The sequence below is a fragment of the Hylaeus volcanicus genome, chromosome 1 (genome assembly GCF_026283585.1).
Source record: "Hylaeus volcanicus isolate JK05 chromosome 1, UHH_iyHylVolc1.0_haploid, whole genome shotgun sequence".
NCBI lineage: Eukaryota > Metazoa > Arthropoda > Insecta > Hymenoptera > Colletidae > Hylaeus > Hylaeus volcanicus.
The window spans coordinates 31,594,471-31,616,225 of NC_071976.1; the positions used below are offsets into that span (position 1 = coordinate 31,594,471).

The following is a 21,755-nucleotide window of genomic DNA, read 5'->3' on the forward strand; positions in this document are numbered from 1 at the left end:
CGGCCGCGGCGACGGTGACAATAAATTTCTGAAATTCATTGCAGTGTCATTTTACGGGGCCAGCTACATTCATCTTCCGGTCCAGGAAGCCAAGGGTGCGACCGACATCAGCTTCCGGTTCCGAACCCATCTCGCGGACGCGATGCTGCTATTGGCCGCTGGCAAGACGGATTACTGCCTGATCAAACTCGAAGCCGGCAGATTGAAGGTTCGTTTGCCCTCGATGCTTGCGTCTATTAATAGGCTTTCTGTTTCGGGGACCGCGGTTTGGTCGTTAACCAACCGCACGTGCCACGGGTGCACGGCTGTCAGACTGCGTTACACTTAAGTAATGGCATCAAGCATCGGACGTGCTCGCTGCCGGAGTTTCCAAGTCGTATCGAAGCGTGAAGCCCGTGGCTGAAATTCGCGGTACGAGACACGGGCGTAAAAATGAAGAAATAACGCGAAGTTGGCCGAGGGAATTTTGTATGCGACTGGTATCGCGCGCACGATGCTCCGACGGTACCGAGACGGTCTTCTTCGAGTTGGAAAACATGAACTTCGTTCTTGGACGCGTGGTCGACGTTGACAAATAGCGTTAAGCGTCCTACGTCGTGGGTAGAATGGTTGAATCCGTGTTCAACGATTTACATTTGTTTGCGCGGAACCAGAAGATCATTGGTTTCTCAAAAATGAGAATTATTGATGCATAGCCCGAGGGGACCTGGTACGGTACACATAATAACGGTACATACTTCGGCTACCATGAATAATATTCGCGAACCCGTTAATTGAAGACGAAACAATGAAACTTTACTTTCCGAAATTAAATTTACCTTCATTTTCGAGACAATCAATTTCGAAAATTCACGAGCCCCCTTCTCGATAACATTTCTGTGCCGTACTCGTCAGGTCCGTTTGTGTCAGAGTTACGAAGGACGCTGCCGTAATATCAATTTTCAATGGATATTTCTATTTACAAATTCTCATGAACGGGCGAATAAATTAACGAATTTATTTCATCGATTTCCGAGGTGCGCGCACTATAGAAGCGCACCGAATTTTAACAAATAATAACGAATGATTCTATTTATGCATCTTTAAAGCAGTTTTGAATATACGAATTGTTCGTAATAGACTTATCGATAGTCGATAGTTCTCAGAGCGACGAAGTGAACAAAAAATTGATCGATCCTCGAGCTCGCATCGAACTCGATCCCATCGCTAGTTACCTTCGCGCGAGCTTGTCCTCGCTAAGAAATTAGACTCGCTTTGATACGTGAAAAGAGGGCGAGCAACGGTGGTTAAAGCACGCGACAACGAGTGGCATAAAAAAAAAAAGAAAAAAAAAAGAAGGGACGATTTCACGCGAGCACACACGAAACGACAGCGTTCACTGCACGGACGTTTTATAACTTCGATAAAAACCGTGTCTTGATTTTAACAACGTCACGCCGTTGCGCCCGTTTTATTCAAGCCATTAAAACTCCTCGAGTAAAAGCATCTTATTTATGTGCGCCGTTACTCGCGAGCGCGCCAGAGAGGAACGGAGGGGGTGATCGATGCGTTTCATTTTACTAGAGTAAATCGAGTTTATCGAGAGGGGAAACGAGTGGGACGAAGACTGTTTCTTTTTGTTTCCTTGATCTGTTTGTTTCGGCGAAATTAAAAGCGGTCATAAAACTCGTTCGCGGAAAGTTAACGCCTCACCCTTTGATTTCGTTCGAGCCAATCTCGCGGCATCAAGTTCACTCGTAAATCACCGGTTCCCAGCGCCGAGAAACGTCGGGCCAATAATGAGTTTCGACGTAAAGGTTGTTATAAAATAAACAGGTCGCGATGTATATCGTCGCCACTTTTTTTTTTTTTTGCCACTCAAATTCTCGCTTTATTCGGTTCGAACCTCTGCACTCGACGGCGTTTTCGCCAGGGCGAACTATCGTAGCGTTACCAAACGATTTCACAAGTGTTCGTCGAGTTTCTGGAATAAAACGATTTTTCAAAAAAATTCGTGCGAGGAAATGGGATAGTTTCATATTCCACCCGGTTGAGATACAAAATCCAAGGTACTAAACTGTACGAGAAAAATATATTCTACATTTTTTGTAGCAAAATTTCCTTATCTTTCTCTTTGATCGTAACTCTTTTCGCTGTGAATACAGCACGAATATTTTCATAATCGAATCGAGAGCGACTGTATATTACAAGCTGTCCATCGATGCTCCCGTAGGAGCAATTTTTGGTCCCGTGTCTCGCGAAATACAACAACGGCCGGACCACCAGGACGACCAATGTTTTTAATTCAATTAAACGTGACGCGTCCAAATTTAACTTTCGTGGCGGCGCGCGAAATAAAACATCGGATTTACTTGGGAACGACGCGTCGCGGCGGCTGCCGAATCCGAAGCTTTTTTCGCTCCCGAAACAACCGCGGAAAATGTATTCCGCTTTCACTCGATGTCGGAACTCGATCGACAGCCGCTTGTCAAACATTCGCGAAAATGATCGCGCTACTTTGACGCGTGTAAAACGGAATAACAGCGATATCGACGGAATCGAATAAACTCTACCTTGACGAGCGATCCCTCGACCACGTAAACGAACCAGTTCCTCAAGTATTCGTTTCCTCTGTGTCTGTCGAAGAAAAATTGTTTAAATCAGGGCTTCTTAAACTTTCGCTCCCCTATTTTTCATCAAAATTGCATTTTTTGCAATAACATAAATAAAAGAGAATATTAAGTATTTTATATTGAAATCTCGCGACCCAAAATTTCGTTAACCGACCTTATAGTTTAAGAAAAGTCTTGGTCTAAATGATAGGTTTAATATTTTCAAATGAATATTTCAACAGATATATGAACAATTTATATGGAAATATCAAACCTAAATGTAGAATTTCTTCGATAGACATAGGAGATACAAATACTTATTACTGGACCGCGGATGATCATAGATTTATAGCAAACGAAAATATAATACAAGACATACTTTCGTTTAAATTTCAAGTCTTTATCTGAATCTGTAAAGAGATGAATTTCCTTTTGATACAATGCGCCTTCTCCTTGGTCTGCTTTTTGAACAACCTTCCTCGAAACTTACCAAACGATGCCATATCTCTAACCTAGCTCCCTCAGCTACCTCAAAATTGGCCATTTTTGTTTAGCATCTTCCTTTCCCAATTCGTAAAGGAATTCCACGCCAGTTTCTTGTCCTCCTTCTCGATTTCCATTCTACCAGTTCGCGGTTCCGTGTCGCGGACAAGATTAATTCGTACGTTCGATGCGAAGGCTCGAGAAGCGAAGAATCGCCGAGTTCGAACGGACAGAGAGGCGAGCCCTAGCAGCCGCGAGTATTTCCCTCCGCATTAACGAGAACGTTATTAACGATCGCCGTGACGTCGTGACGCCGCGCGTCGCGGCGCCGTGTGTAACGAATATCTCGTCCCGGTGAAATTAAACGGCTCCGCCGAGCGCACTGGTTGCATTACGACGAACAATCACGCACCGGGGACGTAGACGTCCGTAGGGGCCGCTTTACTCTTAGGTAATAATTGTCGACGAGCTCCAGTTACAAATTACGATTTCGTGAGAAGAATCGCAACGACGGAACGCTTGGAAGCCCCGCCACGGGTATACACAACTTCATGACGATTAATATAACTGGCTTCATATTCCTCCACGACTCATTAACGCTAATTCCGATGTATTATGTCCCGGTGTCGCGTTCGCGGAACGACGAACGCATGGTAAGTAGCAATAAACCGCGAACGCCTGAAACGTCAACGCGTATTAGCCGCGAGTGTTGTTATTAAATTGCCGCCGCTGTGAAATATCTCCTTCTTTGATCGAGTATACGTGCGATTCTCACGGAGCCGTTTCGTTGCTATAACTATCGTTGCTTTACTTCGTATCAATTCTCTTCGTGGATTTCACCGTTGAAATAAAAAGAAAATAGAAACATGTACGGTGTAGCTTCATTACGAATCGATAGAGCCAATGGGAAGAAGTATCGACCACGTAAATCTTAGAATAACTGCCTTAAATCTCGGGAAAAATGATACTGGAACGTTTTTGTTAATTTCGAACGTCATCCGTACGTATATCTGCCATGGTATCTTTATTTTTCATCGAAGAGAGTTCGATACCGAGCCAGCGACGCGTGCGTCTCGCGGTACCTTGTAAATCTCGATATTTCACGGTGCAGATTGCTCGAAGTTAATCGAACCATTCGAAGGTAAATCGATACACACGAGCTGGCTGGAAGGTGCCCGGATCGAGAAGAGTCCCAGTCGCGATAAACCAAGTCGTCGTTCCGGACCACCGGGTAGATGATGTTTTACAAGTTAATCTCGAGAGTGGTCGCGATCGCACAAAAGCTTAGCTTCCGACCGCCTGGAAGGATGCAGCTCCAAGTTTGAGAACTCGGGGTAACACTGGGAATCGGAGAAAGGGTCACCAGACCCTCTTTGATCCCACAAAGCGACTCACTTACACACCTGTACAAAGGTTCCCGCTTTAATTGCTTTAATACCCCCATTACGCAGTTACAACACTCTCGATCGTCTGTGCTCGATTCGCAGAGGAGCTGGGAAAACAACGGGAACACGGAGTTTCCTCGGAACCCAATCGAAGACACTGGGGGACCAATCAGGCTGATTACTAACTGTGTATCGGTAGCTCTGGGTCACCTCTGACCCTTATACACGCCTCATCGTTCGTTACAAAGTTGTTATTCTCGAGAAAGGTAGCTCAGTAATTATACTTTTTGCGTTTAACGACGTGTATATATATATTTACACTACACAGGCTGTCCCAAAAATGTTGGAGGTCCTTGAACGGGGTGGTTCGGGGGGTTATTCGAAAAAACATTTTCGCTAAGGAAAAAGTTGTTTGAAATCACCTCCCGAACCACCTCTTTCAAGGTGTTACAACATTTTTGGGACACCCTGTATATTTATACACTACGTATATATATTTACTTTATATGAAACTAAGATTCAGAAACTCCATCCTACACATCTACGAAACAAATTGATTTTTCACACCTGCTGAGACCTACGAACGAATTTCCACACGACTCCGAGGTACTTTCCACACGAATCGTAATTACACGATAAAAAAAATATATACACGTCGAATTGAGTAACCTCCTCCTTTTTGAAGTCGGGTAAAAAGGTAAAAAACTACACGAAACAGATAATCGCTAGACAAATGTATCCGCGATATCCGTTTCAGTGTCTGTAGCGTGTCTAGCGCGACGTGTAGCCGTCGGTTTCAGTTTCTTTCGTTTCGACCTTGGGTAGACGTTAACTCGCGTAATCCAGTGTCGTGACGCGACGCTAAAATACAGTCTAAGTGCATTACGGGGTGCAGGGGAAATGTCTCCCGGTCTGGGTCGCGCGAATCCAGCGTGAAAACCGCGTGAATCTAATTTCGCGAAGGGCTAAGTCCGCGGGACCGAGACGCGAGAGGACGGCGTCTGAGCTTAATTAAATTTGTTAAGAAGATCGTTAAGGAGGATGAGAACCGGATAAACGGCCGGGCAAAAAGTGCAATGGAGTCGTTACAGTCTCGTGTGCCTCATCGTCGACGAGCTTTCGCCTCTCGCCCGCGGTTCTGCTCGTTTAAAGCCTCTTCCGTCTTCGGGATTATTCGGAGATTATTCCACGAGACACCGATCGAGGGCCCCCCGATGCTCTAATCCGCTCGTGCAATTTCGAACGATTCGATGAACAAGTTCCGTTCGATTTATTCGTTTACGAAAACGTCCCCGGCTGTCAACCCTTTGTTCCACGAGGGTCCGCTAAAACAAACCTCCGGAAACTCCGCTCATAACAGCTCCAAGGCTTTAACTACTTATTATTTAGACCGTGTATGGATTAATGGTCGCGTAAATAATCGAGAAATAATTTCTTTTCGGTTAGTTGGAGTCGACTAAGCTTTTCTGTTACCTCGTTTTTGCAAGCGTACAAAATGCTAGCTTATCTTACGGACGTAGTCTTCTCCAAAACTTCTGATCACGGAATTTAAATTCCTCGAGGAAAATCTCTCTCCCTTCGGTCCCCTAATATAGATTCAATCTGCGCAAATTAGCCACCGAATCGCGATAGATTCGAGACTAAAAATATCGTTCGCTCATCGCCGTTTGTCCGATGGTTTATTCCATTACGCGTCGCGTCGTCTGATTTTATCGTCGCGCGGAAAAAAAAACGTTGCTCGATCCAATCACACGCGCGGGTTTTTGTCAAAACTTGACGATGAAACATACGTTTCCGGCGCCGTCTCGCGTGCAATAGAGAGAAAAAAAAAAAATTTGGGTATGGAAGCCGCATTTTTCGTCGCGTCAATCGAGCAGTCGAATATTCGATCGCTGCTCCGTTTTCCAATCGACGTCGAATCGATAATGCACCGACGCGGTCGACCTTCGAAACGAATAGATTCGCGTTTACACTCGACGAAGTGTCGTGTTTCTCGCGTTTATACATATTGATGGGCTTCTGCATAGTCATCGGACATCGCGCTACCACTGGCTGAACTTGCAACTTCGAAAAGCCCGCGCCTTTGTTAGGACATCGAACCCACGCCGCGCCGAGAAACACGCGGACTGCGATCGTAGGAAAATGGGCGAAATAAAAATGTCGAATGACAAACAGAAAATAGGTTACGTTCCAATCGGTACGCGCTACGCAAGAATTAGACTCGAGACACGTTTGACAAATACGTAATTATACATGTAATTAAAAGAGAATCTTCTCTATCTTTGAGATAAATATAAGCAAGGATTCGTTTGGTCGCGATTAATTGGCAAAGGGGACTTTATTTGGGCGCAACTTGACTGCCTAGCCCTCTCGAGATACACGACCACTTTGGTCGTCGGTGGTGGCTCCGATCCTCTACACAAGAGCAGCAAGGAGCTGGATCGCGAAGGTACACGTAGACGTCGTGCTGTAACGCTATAAGTCTCGAGCGTGCTCGATTTAGGTCGCGATTAAAGACTCTTTATCAGAGGCTACCGCTTCGTCTCTAGCTAAAGCGGGTCGCGCGCCAACCCACTAACTCGATAATGCATTACTCGAACCGGCCTTATAATGCCGGGTCCAAGACGGCCTGGGGAAAAGGCGAATAAAAAAAGAAGAAAAAAAAGGGAAAAGAGGCACGCGTATAATCCCCGGCCGTTTGCGGGCGTCGCGGCGACCCGCGTGAAAGGGTCGAGCTACGGATTAATAAAATGCACTAGCTACTCTTCTCGGTGTCAACTGTTTCTTTTTAACGGTGCCTGGGGGCTTAACGTGGCCGCTTTTCTTTCCACCTGCGAGACAGAAATTCCCTGCTGGCGTTTAAACGGCCGAACGTCCCTTAAATAGATGCTAATTTTTATTCTAATTCACTTAGAAGTCGGACCCGACGCTGAGCGGCTTTCCTAAATAAAGAAGGGATTATTCCGTGAACCAGTTGCGCGACGGCATTCCTCGCGAATGCTTTTTTTTTAAAACTCCCTCGCCTAGTGTCGCGCGTGTTTACGCGTGGAAACATCAAGACTCCAAATTTCATAACCACGATGTCCCCGAAAATATCACAAAACCCTTCGTTTCCTGGCTTCGTTTTCTTCGAATCGTTCTACGTACGGAGGATCGGTTTCAACGAAAAGATCGCAAACGGAATTACAAAGAAGCAAACGCTTCCTCTCCGTCGTATTCTTCGAAGCAGCGTTGTAAGAACGAGCCTCGAAGCCTCGAAGACTCGACTCGAGTACAAAAGTTCCGCAAGGCTCGAGCCCTCGAAGCTTTAGGGCTCATTCTTGCGACGCTACTTTGATGTTCCCGGGAAAAAGTATCGCGCAAACAAAACTAGAATACTCGAACGCTTTACGACAATATTAACCACGGTTCAACGTTTCAAAGTAATATCTACTTCCCTTTCTCGTCCGACTGCACGGTCCTCGCGATAAATAAATTCGTTTGGCCATCTTTGCGTTTCGGTGTCTCTCTATGCGCGCACAAACGAGAAACGAAATAATTAGATAAACGAAATAATAAGAGAAACGAAATCGTGTCCTCGACGTGAAACCGAGACGTTCTTTTAAATCCAAACGTCGGAAAATTGCGAAAATAATGTATCGCTCGAGACTCGAATCTCCCGGAGACGTTCTCCTTGGACGAAACGCGTCGAGAGTTTCGCGTTGCTTCGGAAACGCGATATCTTTCTCTCCGAGCTCCGTCGACCGCGGAATAATCACCTCGGCGAGAAACTTATCGCCAGAGTTCGGGATCGTTACGATCTCCGCGAGTCGTCCGGAACTATTCGCCACGGCTGACGATTCAAGAGGGCTTTTTCCTTATTTTCCCCGCAGGTTCACATCAATCTGGGCGCAGGTGAGAGCGAGATGGCCAGCACCCGCGGGCTGACCCTGAACGACCTGAGCTGGCACGAGGTCAACCTGACCAGACGGGACGCTAACATCACGCTGCAGATCGACGTAATACACGCGACGAGAGCACTTCTGCCTGGACATTTCTTTGAGCTCAACATACACTACGGCGTCTTCATCGGTGGGCAGGGTGACTTCAACGAGCTATTTCTAGGTAAGACGACCCGCTAGACCTGACTCACTCGGATAAATTGTCCCGCCACGTGACCGCGGTCGCTCACGAGCGGGACCAGGCGATGGACGTTCGAATCTCTGACTCGGAAATATTCCAAACACTCCGGCGTATGCAGATTTAAATTGCTCGGAGCGTAACTCGAAACAGGTCCGACGAAACTTCTCGAGAACCTTAATCCCCTACCGGATGAATTTTATTTGATCGAAACGGGAACTGTTACTCGGTTATTTGCGTATTCATGAATCGATTAACTATTACTTATTCATAAATGAAAGTATTTCGTTACGCTAAAGTAGATTTGGTATCTGGACGAAGATATTTTATGTACTTTATCGGTTATAGATGCAAGGACTGCGCTTTTAAAAAAAATGGTACACCTATAAAATTACCTCGACGAAAGAGGTTTGAACATCTCGACGCGCTCTTGAACGTTTGAAAACTAAGCAGGAAAACAAATTTCGTAGGGCACAAAGCGCTCTATATATTTTATGAAATTATTATCGATCCCCCACTCCACCCGTAGAATACAGAATGAATTTGAAACGATAACACCAAGTTTTCCGTAAGAAGGAATCTCGTCTTGCTCGTGTAATAACGTAACCGTTTTTAAATCTGCGCCATTTACGCCGCTTCTCTTGTTATTAATTTTACGGCCCGCTTTAGACAAAACCCTCTCATGCGATAATAACCGTTTCACGCTGCTCTGAAACGTCGGTACCATGCGAAGGAATTTTTTCTAATGCGAGAATGTAATTAATAGAAAATAAAGAAAAGTCGGTCAAGTATTACAAAAATTTAATTAAGTCGTCGGTATTACACGCGCGATAGATATACGTATTTTCTCTTTTGCGAAACTTTGACATTTTTCAGAGCCACGTTTCACTTTGCGCGCAAACAGGGTTGAAAAATAATTTGAATACTTTCAAAGGAAAATCTTTTGACATTTAACAAATTCTGGTAGTTGAGAACCCCAAGAATTTTTACACGATTTTACACGAGTTAACGAAGCCAAGAAAATCCACGTAGCTCCCAACAGTGGTATCCTTAACGTTTCAAAGATCGAGAAATTTCCAAACGCGAGCCTCTTTTTTGTTCGCGTCGTTCGATATAGTCGAAACGATCCGACCTGCCTCGAGCCCATCGCCAAACCGCCATCCATTCGAGTCGCCTAACAAAAAGCACGCGCATCTAAGCTTTCGCGCTCTACATCTCGTTTTTCTGCATCTCGTGCTTTGATTCATAACACACCGGCGTAACGCGATGTCGTTTGATGTTCAACGAACTTCTTTTACCGCGGCCAACGTCGCCGCGTCCAAAGTTTTACGACCTACCGGGGAATTTCATACTCGCCCGAGCGCGGATTCATCGATCCCCGCTGGATAGTCTATGATCTTACAGTCTCGTTTCTTCCCGTATCACGGACCGTTGACTTTTCGGACAGTCGATTCCCCGATTCCGTTTTCGATCGTTTCGGTTACGATCTCGTCGCCCGCCGAACGATTTATCATTTCACGGTTTCCTATCACCGCCGAGACTATAAGCGCGTTCGTCGATGGGCGAAATTTTATTCGAAGAATAAACGACGCGGGAAACCAACGCGTGGCGATTTATTCGAAACGTTTATTCGGTTGATTAGACCTTTCTTGAGTTCAGTTGAGTTCAACGCCCCAAAACCGCTCGAAGGACTTCCAGAGTAGAATGTGAATAGTCTCTAATCCCTAAATCGGTTATACAGGGTGTCGTAAAAAGGGTGGAGGTCCTTGAAAGGAGTGGTTCGGGAGATTTGAAACTATTAAGATATTGAAGATATTAACCCTTTGGACTCGAGAGGTGACTCTCAGTCACCATTAGGTTTCACAGAGCAAATCTATAATATCTAATGTTTCTTTAGGTTTCATTTCTTTGGAGCTCGACGTATCAATAAAATGATCGTCGGTGAGGTAAAGGTAACCTTGTTCTAAAATCTCGATAGCTTAGAACTCGTAGCAAAAGGACTCGAGTGCAAAGGGTTAACAGAAAACCCCGACCAATCAGAGCGCGGCTGTCTAGCGCGTAGCCTGTTATTGTGGCTGTCTAGCGCGTACCCTATTCTACCGCTCCAGTCACGTTCTCGCGCTCCGATTAGTCGGGATTTCCTATGAATATCTCCTTAACAACACCTCGGACAATATTTTTGCTAAGGAAAAAGTTGTTTTATATCACCCTCCGAACCACCGCTTTCACCCTCGTATACTTTATTTATTCTTACGCCAATATAAGGACGTTCCACATTACGTTCCACCTAATCTACCATTGCCCTAGCTCGCGTGTTATCCACGCCATCGGTGTGTTAAACGAATTATACTATCGCAAGGGTAGTAAACGTAAATACCTAAATACAGTTACTTCAACATCGCCAGTCCGATACCTTCCTTTGTGAAAGGAAAAAAGGAGCTTTTGTTCCGTAACTCTTTGGGAAATTTACGAGAATACACGATATTCAAGGCTGCTATCGACTATTTCACTGGCAGATTTTTACCGCGGGTTCGGCGATAAACCTCGATTCGATTTGAATTGAAAACAGAGAAACAATATAGGTACACTCGATGGAGAAATACATATTTCATCGAGCTACTCGAGAGGAACCAGCCGATTCGAGGATTGCAGAGCGCCAAGTACCGAGGCGTGTATAAAAATATGAAAAAAAAGAAATTCATATTTTCGCAACACCAAACGGATTACAAGGGAAACGACCAGAGGCACGCGTTACACCGACCCACCCCCCCGCTGCAACGAGGGGTCCCGATATTCGTTTTTTTTTTTGTTCTGCTGCGTAGCATCCACTCTATTGCTAGGATTTTCTCGCCGTACAATAGAAACGAGAGGGTTCCCGCGGCTCCGAGCGTCGGCCGACCCAATGTTTCGCTTTATTATTCCGCCCGACGCAATCGAATATACGAAACCTTTAAGTATTTCCCATTCTCGTGATCGTCGATTGCGAATGATTCCACGGCGAATGTAAAAACGGAAAAACGACGAGCGATTAAAAATGCTGAGGTGAATCGCACGGGAACGATATAACTTTTTTTTTTTTTTAGAAGAAAGGAAAGAACGGTTCGAGTAAAAGTTATTCGAACAGGACGCCGCGCGAAGATCTTTTCTCGTTGAACGTAATTGATCGTTCAACTTCTAGTAGATCTAGAAAGAAACAAAAACGCGGAATGATAGCTCCGGGAAAATTTCTTCCAAAATAAAGTAACGTTTAGTTTCAGAATGAATTTTCGATCGTCGAGTTTCTTATCGAGAAAAACGTAATTAATAATTTCGTTCGAATATGTTAAATTAATATCATACGCGAAATACAAATCAACGAGAAATGTTGACCCGAGGGAACACCGTGAACGCAAAACGAGATGAATAATTACGGAATTGATTATTTACATTACTTTTGTTTATTCGTTCCGATAATTAGGAATGGTATTATTATTCATCGTTAAACTCATCTCGGCAATCGCTCCACGACGAGGGGGAAAGGTCGAGGCAACCTACTTAAAAAAAGAAACGGCGGGATAGCCTGAAATTCGCACCGCTACCCCAGACACATTTCCACCCTATAATCTCTCCCTTGGAGCCATAAACCAGCTGTATGGTAATTGCTTTTTTTTACGTTTCTGAAAATGACGAAAAGAGACGGACTGTGCTCCGTCTTAGACGCTTTATCATTCGGGGTAAACAACTGCCCCAAATACGTGCCAAATTAGTGCTCGAAGCTTATACCTGACAATCTCGAGAATAACTCGCCCTCGTTTTCGCTTAGCGAATTTTTTAAGCACGCGAATAAAATACGTCTATGTAACAATTACGAGTGGACTGTCAATCCCATAAGTATTCCGTATCCTCTATGTTTATTAATGAAATTTCTCCAAATTAAATTATAGGTTTCATGTTTCCATATCAATTTTCCATTATGAATACATACGTATAATGAAAACATTTATTTGGATATATTAAGCTTAGCATTTAATTCGGACAAATGTGATCGATAAACATAGAGGGTTCGAATAGTTATGGGACTGACTGTATAAACATATCAACCAAAACAAAAATATATATATAAAATGTCGAATTGAGTAACCTCCTCCTTTTTTAAGTCGGTTAATACAATACATTATACATTTACTAAATTCTCTTTCTTCGTCCCTATCTGTAAAGATATGTATTTGGATAAACATCCGCAGCCTATTCGCGATATATTTCGCGGTGACACTTAATGGAAAACGCGAATATCCCGATGAAGATCATCGTGTCACGGATGACTCGCGGAGCGTGTAAAGACCGATCGGCACCATAGATCAAGCGACCGGCTGGTGTCCTTCGATATCGAACCGCTGAAATATTATTTAGTGCGTGTCAGGGTAGATATTTACACCATCCATCACTGGCCCGCGCCATCGGCCACTGGTCGTCCAGCAAGATTAGCGTAGGGAATATTCTGATACAGCGTTACTACGACGCTGGCTGTTCCCTCGGTTCTAAACCTAATCTCTAGCCATTGACAGTTCGATTATTGATCTACTTCGTCAGCAGGATCGTATTACACGAACGCTTAGGAGTTGTGGACCGAGAACGATACCGTTCTCGGAGATACGAACTAGTTGGACGTTGGTAAGGATTTCCTGTGGGGTGGTTTAAGGCTGTGCCAATCGTTCGAGGTTGCTGATCTTCCGGGACTTCCGATGTCTCGGGATGTTTAGAGAGCATCGACAACGAGAAAACGTGAGTAGAGTCGAAGACGAGGAGTGACGTCGCGTCGGACCCTCGAAAAAGTAACATTTAACGGAGGCCTGTGGACTTGAACCGAGATTCCCATTACGGAAAACGACTGCATAAATAGTTACTGGCGCGTGTTTAACGGAGTGAATTTTGTTAAGAAAACTGAAAGAAGATGGTCCAATTGTATACCATTAATGACGTCGCCAAGTTATCGTGACTTCAGCGACCGGTGTTGGCATTTAACGCCGTGGAAAATAATTTTTTTCCTACGTGCCTCGCGGACGACATTATCTTCTAATGTAAACACAAACATTGAGCTGTATCCGCGTCCTTCGCGAATCTCTCCACTGAGATTAAATGTACATATTGATATCTTCGATAATTTCGTTATATCTCGTTAAATATTCATCATCGACTTCACCTCGCTTTACTCCCTTACAATCCGCCGACTCGAGTTTGGTTCGATTAACTCCAATTAAGCCTTTCACTGCCAATTCGGTCGACATCCAGAGTTTAAATTTAGAAAATCCTTACGACTAATTTATCGCCGATCAAGAATCTCGATTCTCGAGCCGTAAATCCAACAATTTTGACTACTCGGAAAGGGTCCGAGACAACCTGGTCTAGACAGAACTCCAAGAACATCGGAACTATGCAACCATTTCAACTCTTTGGAACTCGCGACCTGAATGAATATTTGTAACGAGGAAACTTGGAGAACATTGAACTGTGACCACTTCTGGAAACTTTAGAGATTCGGGACACTTTATACCTTCCACCCTTGTTACATATTTCGGTCCGAACGATGATCTACCATTGTCCGATCGATAATCTCACGATGGTTAGAGTAGGACAGAAGCAGAGAAACAAGCACTGTTTAGATCCAAACGCAAAGTTATCTAAACGCCTTCAGAGATAAATACGCAACCTCGGCCATCGAGGTAAACATCGGAAAACCGATATGAGATGATATCGTATCGTCATACGATGGAGTCTATGGTGGGAGCTAACAGTATCTTCAAAGTGGAAAACTGTCGCGAGAAACCTCACTTGATCGGGTCCCAAGAGTTTCCGTCGTTGAGGCGTCGAACCGTTTCGTTGGAATCGTGGATGATCGCGGCCCTCTTCGTCGAGATTATTCTCGGTGAAAGCGGCTCGAGTGGCAAACATATTATGAATTACCCCGGTACAAGCGTAAGCGAGTCCCACGGCCACTTTCGCGGGGGTGAATCGAAGCGCGCGTGATTACGATTGCTTTACGAGGCGGTACCCAACGAGAACGGCAATAATTTTCCCGGAGCACGCTGGATGGAATAGAGCCGCGGGAATAAAAAGCAAAAATTCATCGGAAGGTAGCCGAGGTGACGTGTACCAAATTGAATACGATTGGTACAAACACAGAGCAACCGGAGCTGCCCCACCCCTTTCCACGCCGTTATCCGCCTCGAGCATCTCGCGCAACGCTCGGCGACCAGCTCGAAATTCAATTTACATATTCATGACAATTCATTTGTACCCCATGCTACGACATAGCCGACCCCACCAAGGCGGAAGCTCTTATTAATTCCTGTTGCCCTCGCCCCCCACCCCCACCCCCATCCGCCGGTTGAATTCCCGAAACGAGGAATAAAGAACGGGAAAAGAAGCGAGCTGGCTCTCGACCTGGCCCGTAAGAATTCACTTTTCGGCGTTGGAATCTCGCATACCTGCTGAGACGTTAATAAAATACTGGACGTTCCTTCGGGATTGTTTCTGGGCGACCGGAACCTGGGGAACGGTTCGTGTAAACTCGAGCCCGCGATGCCTTACATATTCATTTTCCATCGAAGGCTTTCTAAAGTGCGCACGAATACGAAGTCTTGAAAAAGATTACACAATAGCTGGGCCACCGCGAACCCGACAATACCAAAATATTCAATACCAGGTTCTTTTGCATTTAAACGAAAAAATGTGTCTTTAAGAGTAGTCATTTATCCTATCGCGTTAGAAATAGTTACAAATGAAGCTCAGTAGGTTTAGCGTTAACCCTGTGAAATTTGCCCACCTTTTTCTAACACCCTGTATTAGCCCAAGGAAGAGAACGGTTGCCAATACACTCCCTAGCGTGTTTGCTCGTATAATATGCACAGAGGAGTTAGAATTTTCCATGCACGTATAGCCTGGGTACTTCCCTTTGAAATCCTCGGGCGCAAGTTTCGTTTATCGAGTGACGTTTCCGCGACTATGCGGAAATACAGAGAATATTCCCCGCTAGACGTACATTCGATACCCGGGCGAAATCAATAAAAGTACATACACCGGCAAGATATCGGCGTCAATGTTCCGTCGCGGAGCATTCGATCTCGGTAACGTTCAAATAAATCGAACGATCTCGGACGCGGCGACATGGGAAATTATTTATTTTATGACTCCGTTTTATGGCTGCGAAGGATTCGACGAGAACCATTCGCGATATTGCGATATCCTAGAAAACGCACGCTCCTACGCGTCGTAGACGTTAACCCTTTGTAACTCCCCGCTCTGAAGTCGCGTGCAAGAAGATGGCCTCCGGCGACGGCCGAAAACGCGCCATTCTACGAAAATAGCGAACGGGGAAATTCGAGGAAAGTGTTCGCTCCGTACAAAGGAGAAATAGTAACTCCGCTGACAGCAACGTTTGATTTTTTCATTTCATTGATTTTTTCATTTTTCAAGCGCGATCGAAAGGAAAGACACAGACTGATCTAACCCAAACCTACATCCGGAACGACTCCACTCCTCTCTACCTTTACGTTCTGCTCGTTGGATCGCAGATCAGGACAGCCCTGCGATGAATAAAAACGCAACTTGTAGGATCGCATTCCGCCAGAAATATAACGTCTATGTTATAGATAACTCGACCGTCGACTTTTATCCAATTTTTATGCACGTCTTCCAAACAGCGTAACACGTATTTTCTATATTTTTCCATTTACGTACATCCTCGTACATTTTCCCCTACTTTCGCTTGCCGTGAATGGATAAACATCCCCAGCCTATAAACAACTGTTTCGAATCGCGCGACGGTTACTCGAATTATGAACTTGTAGGGCCATTAAAGCGAGTCGCGGATCGCGGAGCAGGAAGCTTATTACGATCGTATCTTGAACGGTCGTAAACCGTTTCATTCCGCGTCATTCATAAGCAAGTACGTACACAAAACCGCGACGCATCCTTAAAATTCTCCGGAGAGTCGTTCGCGAGCCCGCGAGTACATCGCGTAGGGATATTTCCACGGTGACCTCGGTCCGTTTAGCGGTTATCCGCGGTATCTTTAGTCGGCCAGGAAAAACCCGTCCTCGAAACTTCTCCAATTAATGTAATCGTGATGCAGGCAGTAGGATCACGTAGAATGGTAGCTGCGGCAGGGTTGCGGGACGAGCGATTCACCGCACTGTGAACGACTCGGTTTATTGCAATACCGCTTTCATCCCTCCCCTTCCCGCCCCTCCATCCCTAGTGGAAAATATCATCGCGATCCCGTGCTCGTAAACACCACTCCCTTTCGCTCACTTACGCGACTCGCGTTACCTTGGCGCAGGTGCGCTGTCGCCTTGCACTAGGTGTACCAACGAACCGATACCTTGAGATAATCGTTCCGTAGATTTCAACGAAACTTTACTCCTTTGACTATATACGAATCGCACGAGTCCATCTTGACTTTAATTGACCACCTTAATTTTAGGAAAAATAATATAAAAATTTGTAACTTTGACACGGGCCCTTGTGAAACGTTATAATCATCAAAGTTTATAAGTATCGGTCTGGCAGACGACGTGTTAAACAATTCGTCGAGGAACAAATTTTGGAACGATGGAGTGCGACGAGTTCTATTTTAATTCGTTTAGAGACGTCGCGATCGAAGATCGTGGAATATCATTATGCGGATACTTCCCTCGAAGCTGATAAATGAACGCTGTCGCAACACGATCGCGCGAAGGTCCCTCGTAGATCACGTTGCATATACGACGAGGGGAGGGAGAAGGATTCGATAGCCTACTTCGCTTGTTGGCAGCCTCCGAAACTGAGATTATCCGGCCATCAACCTCGATGCGGTTTGCAACCGACGCTTTCATTGCAGCCCTCTTTCACGGAGATCGCTGGCGCTAAATGATACCTTCGGAACTCGTGCCAAAGTATGCCCACTCATTGCCGCGTTCCGTGGGCTAAGAATTGTCTGGCTATCGAGTTTAATATCCGGCCGCTTCGTTATTTGCTCGCAGCCGCGGCGGGGAGTTCCTTCGAAGGAAATTGCGGACGGCGCGTCGTCGAATGCCCCCGCGACTTCGGTAACTTGAATAAAACCGTTTATGGTATTGCTCCTAAGGATCACGGCCAATTCCGCGGAACTTCCCTTTCAAACCTGCGCAACACCCCTTTCACAGCCCCCCAGGCCCCGTCTTACCCGCGCCGCTTCGTCGTCATAGCGCGGGGCAATTTTAGTACACGATCGTGAAAAGAATTTCGACAATAAAACTGAAGAGCGGACACCTAACGTCGAAGAATCGCGTCCTCGATTATCCTCGATTCTCCTAATTTCGACGAATTTACGGGTTAGTATCGTACGGTTGGATAATCATCGCTGACTTGAGGGAACTTTGGTGCCTTATACGCGGATATTTTGTTCCCCGAATGGACGACACTCCAGGACGATTAAAATACCGTACGGTTTCCCTACGTAACTAAGAGACTGGGGTAGATATAACAAAATTGTTGCGATACGGTTTAAGAGACATAAGCTAAAGCGTAGCAAAGACATTTGTCTATACAGGTCCCACAACATGGGTAGATCTATCCTTGTATTTCAAATGGTTATAGTCTTTCAAAGGGAACGAGTGTGTGAAGCTGTTCACTTTGTAGAAGCTCGTAAATAATTAAGAGTTCTGACTTCATTTTATGAGCAATTCTCTGAACGAATGAACACGTCCGTTAACGAATGGTTCCTTTGTCGGACGACTAATCTTGGTCCCTGTGACTGGATTTTTCAACCAGTCAGTTCTTTGATAGATTTCGTACGGTACTCTAATTCCCTCTTTATTAATCAAATAAAATAAATAGTATTTTATTCGATACAAAGTGAAACATTCCAATAGTTAATTATTTATAAACTCCCACAAAGTGAACTACAGGTATCGCACAGCCTATAAGAACCTAACGGAAAATCCAAGAATTTTTCCCATCCGAGGGGTCCCATCTCCTATCTTGGAGGCGAGATAAAATAAATATAAAATAAGAGTGTCCCTTAGGTCACACGGATTACTTGCGGGGCTGCATGGCCGACATAATCTACAACGGCGCCAGAGTAATAGAACACGCCAAGTCGAGGAAGGGCCAGTCGGAGGCCACGGCTGTAACGTGGGGCTGCTCGCCGGAATTCGACGCCACCAGGAGCACGGAAGTCAGCTTCGTGGAGGACGGCGCGTTCACGGCGATCCCGAGGCCCATTCCGCGCTCAGGCTCGAGGTACGTATCCAAAGCGCCCTTTCATCGCGTGAATTACACCGAAGCGCGTACCTCGCCAGACATAACCCCGTTGAAAATGCCGTTAAGCCTGCCGTACGTAACCGAATTAATTTCATATTCAACCTTCGTCGGCGATAATGGAAGCAAAATTGCTTCCTTCCTAATTACCGCTCGATCCTGCTATTCGAACTTTCTTCAAATCTAGCGTTGTTGCTGGCTGGAATAATTGGGACACGCTCGAGCGATCGGAAACTTCGCTTGGTACCTTGTATCGAGGGAAACGAGCCACTTTTGGGTACGTCTAGGCGAATTTGGTACTATTCAAAGATCGAGTCTATCTACCGGGTCTTATATTTTCCTCGAGTACTGTTTTAAGTAAGATTTTCGGGGTTTATACGAATTCAATAATAATGACACGATTAGTGATCTTGCAAAAGTGGGTCCTTGTAAGAGTCTATCCTTACTCGATGGATTAGCATGCACTTGTAAATGTACAGTGTCCCAGCCTGAGTGATACGGAGCTCTAACTCCAAAACTATCATGTTTCAGCGAGAAGGAATTTTTATTAACTTTGTTATTTAACGAGATATGATGGTCAAGTTTCGTTTTTCAAATGAAACTATATATATATATATTTGTATAGCATGCGATAATACTTTTCAAGACGAATTCGTTAATTAAAAGAATTCAATAATTCAAAGTTCCATTTGAAAAATGAAAGTTGACCATCATATCTCGTTAAATAACAAAGCTAACAAAAATTCCTTCTCGCTGAAACATGAGCCCCATTTTACCATGCGATTTCCATATTTGAAATTTTACATTCGGCCGATAGTTTTGGAGTGAGAGAGCTCCGTATCACTTAGGCTGGGACACTGTATGGTCTTTCAGATACCAACCCCACCCCTGCCAGCCTATTCTTATTTCTTTTGCCCGTAGTTTCGCCCGAGTAGCCCCACCCACCAGTGTAACATGATACTCACCGATTGTTACGCTTCTGTCGAGTGTTTTCTTTTTTGCTCGGACCTCTTTCTCTTTCACTATCTGTCCTTTTCTACGTTCGACGCTCGGCTCGCGTCAAGTGTAAGCACATAATAACCACAATGTCAATGCTTTGGGTCTCCGATTTTGCATGCCTCCTCCAGTAAATTCTGGACTGGATTAATATGAATTGTATTCGTCATAAATGTTTTATCGCCAGGAAATTAAGGAAAGAGGATCTAAGTAGGCCAGTGGCAGTAAATATAATTTTTGTATGGACGTATAATGTTAAAAAGTCTCCAGTTGATTTATCACTAGACCGCGGATCTTTATGCATTTATAGGAAATTTGAATGTCCAAGAAACTACAAAATGCAAACGATATACAAGAGTATAAAAAAGATTGAAAAGTATATAGTTCCATTTGAAAAACGAAACTTGACCATCATATCTCGTTAAATAACAAAGTTAACAAAAATTTCTTCGCGCTGAAACATGAGCCCCATTTTACCATGAATTTCCATATTTGAAATTTTGCATTCGGCCGATAGTTTTGGAGTTAGAGCTCCGTGTCACTTACGCTGGTACACCCTGTATGTTGATTAGTAAATAGTTGCATTGTCTTCCGGTTGCCTTATGAAAGCTGCTCGCAGATGTTTATGCATTCATACCAAGTTGAAATATGGTAAAATGCACGAGAATGTGCACAAATGCAAAAGTATGTATATAAATATTATACCGTTTAGAAAATAAAATTTTGTTCTGTGGAAATATGAATTTGCAAATCCGTGGGAATATGAATCTGCATAGACATCCTACTTATAAAGAACAAATGTAACCGAAGTGTATTTATTGTAGTGGATTGATAATAAACGCGATAGTTGAAATAAATTTCTGAGGGACAGAACATTGTACGCGTTCATGGTTTCCTCACGTGAACGAGAAAACGATTCGGTCTTCCGGCAAGCAGACTTAAAGTTTAACGAGCACAGTGCTAAACACTTTACAGAGCCGGTGTTATTAGTGGTTCCTGAAATTGCGAATAGAAGACCACACAGTCAACGACAATTTTGGACGCGCGTCTGTTTAAAGCCTCGAGTCAATATGAAATGTAATTCCCATGTACTCGTACGTTTCCATATTCGATTCGTTTGTCGAAAATGTTCGAGAAGCTTTACTGTTCGCAACTTGTACGATAGAAAATCGAGCATACAAAATAAACAGTCGAACGTGAGTAATAAGGTAAAAATAGTCCATCTGGTCGAGCCATAAATTTTTTTAATGAAATTTTAACGTATTCGTAACTCCAATAACGATCGTGGTTGTCCTGTGAAATTTTACGAACCATGTTTTTAAAGTGTAGCGTCGAAAACATTAAAAATCAATTATGAAACAACCTTGATGACGTTGAAAAAAAAAAATAATCGATGGATTTATGTACGGGGACGAGAAGGGTTTAACGTCGCGAACATCCGGGTAACTTTTAACAAGAAAAGCCAGCGAGAAGGTAATGAAAGCGACTCGAAAAGCTCCAAACAACGATCGTAATCGCGTTACGACGCAGACGTCGCTAATAGTTACAACGAACTCTCGTCGTATCCTCTACGAAGGCACTTTGATCCCACTTTTCAGAATAACAAAAGACTCTCGAGGACAGGGCGTTCGATTCGCTCCGAGAATCACAATGGTAAACCTCTCCTAGCTCTGCCGTCGATAAAAAGAAAAAAGAAGAAAAAAAGAAGGGGGGGGGTGGGGTAAAAGAATAAAACGACGTTTGCGGAATTAATGCTATTGAGAATCGTGCCCGTGAAGTGTCGTCTGTACCGAGGTATTGAATAAATATTGAACGACGCGCGAGCGCTTTCAGGCATCGATCCGCCGTGCTTGATAATAAATTCATCTGTATACGTGATTTATAAGACGGTTAAGCCCGCCGTGGCGCGGCCACGGAACACCCG

At 44.5% G+C, this 21,755-nt stretch overlaps 1 protein-coding gene across 1 annotated transcript in view; it reads left to right on the forward strand.

Annotated features, from left to right (window-relative positions):
• The window catches only part of LOC128884633 (chondroitin sulfate proteoglycan 4-like), a 38,207-nt gene that overhangs the window by 10,339 nt on the left and 6,113 nt on the right, over positions 1-21,755 (forward strand). The window contains exons 2-4 of the mRNA XM_054138137.1: positions 45-208; positions 8,332-8,563; positions 18,601-18,817. Of these exons, the coding sequence (XP_053994112.1) occupies positions 45-208; positions 8,332-8,563; positions 18,601-18,817 (613 nt within the window). The remainder of the gene's footprint in view (positions 1-44; positions 209-8,331; positions 8,564-18,600; positions 18,818-21,755) is intronic.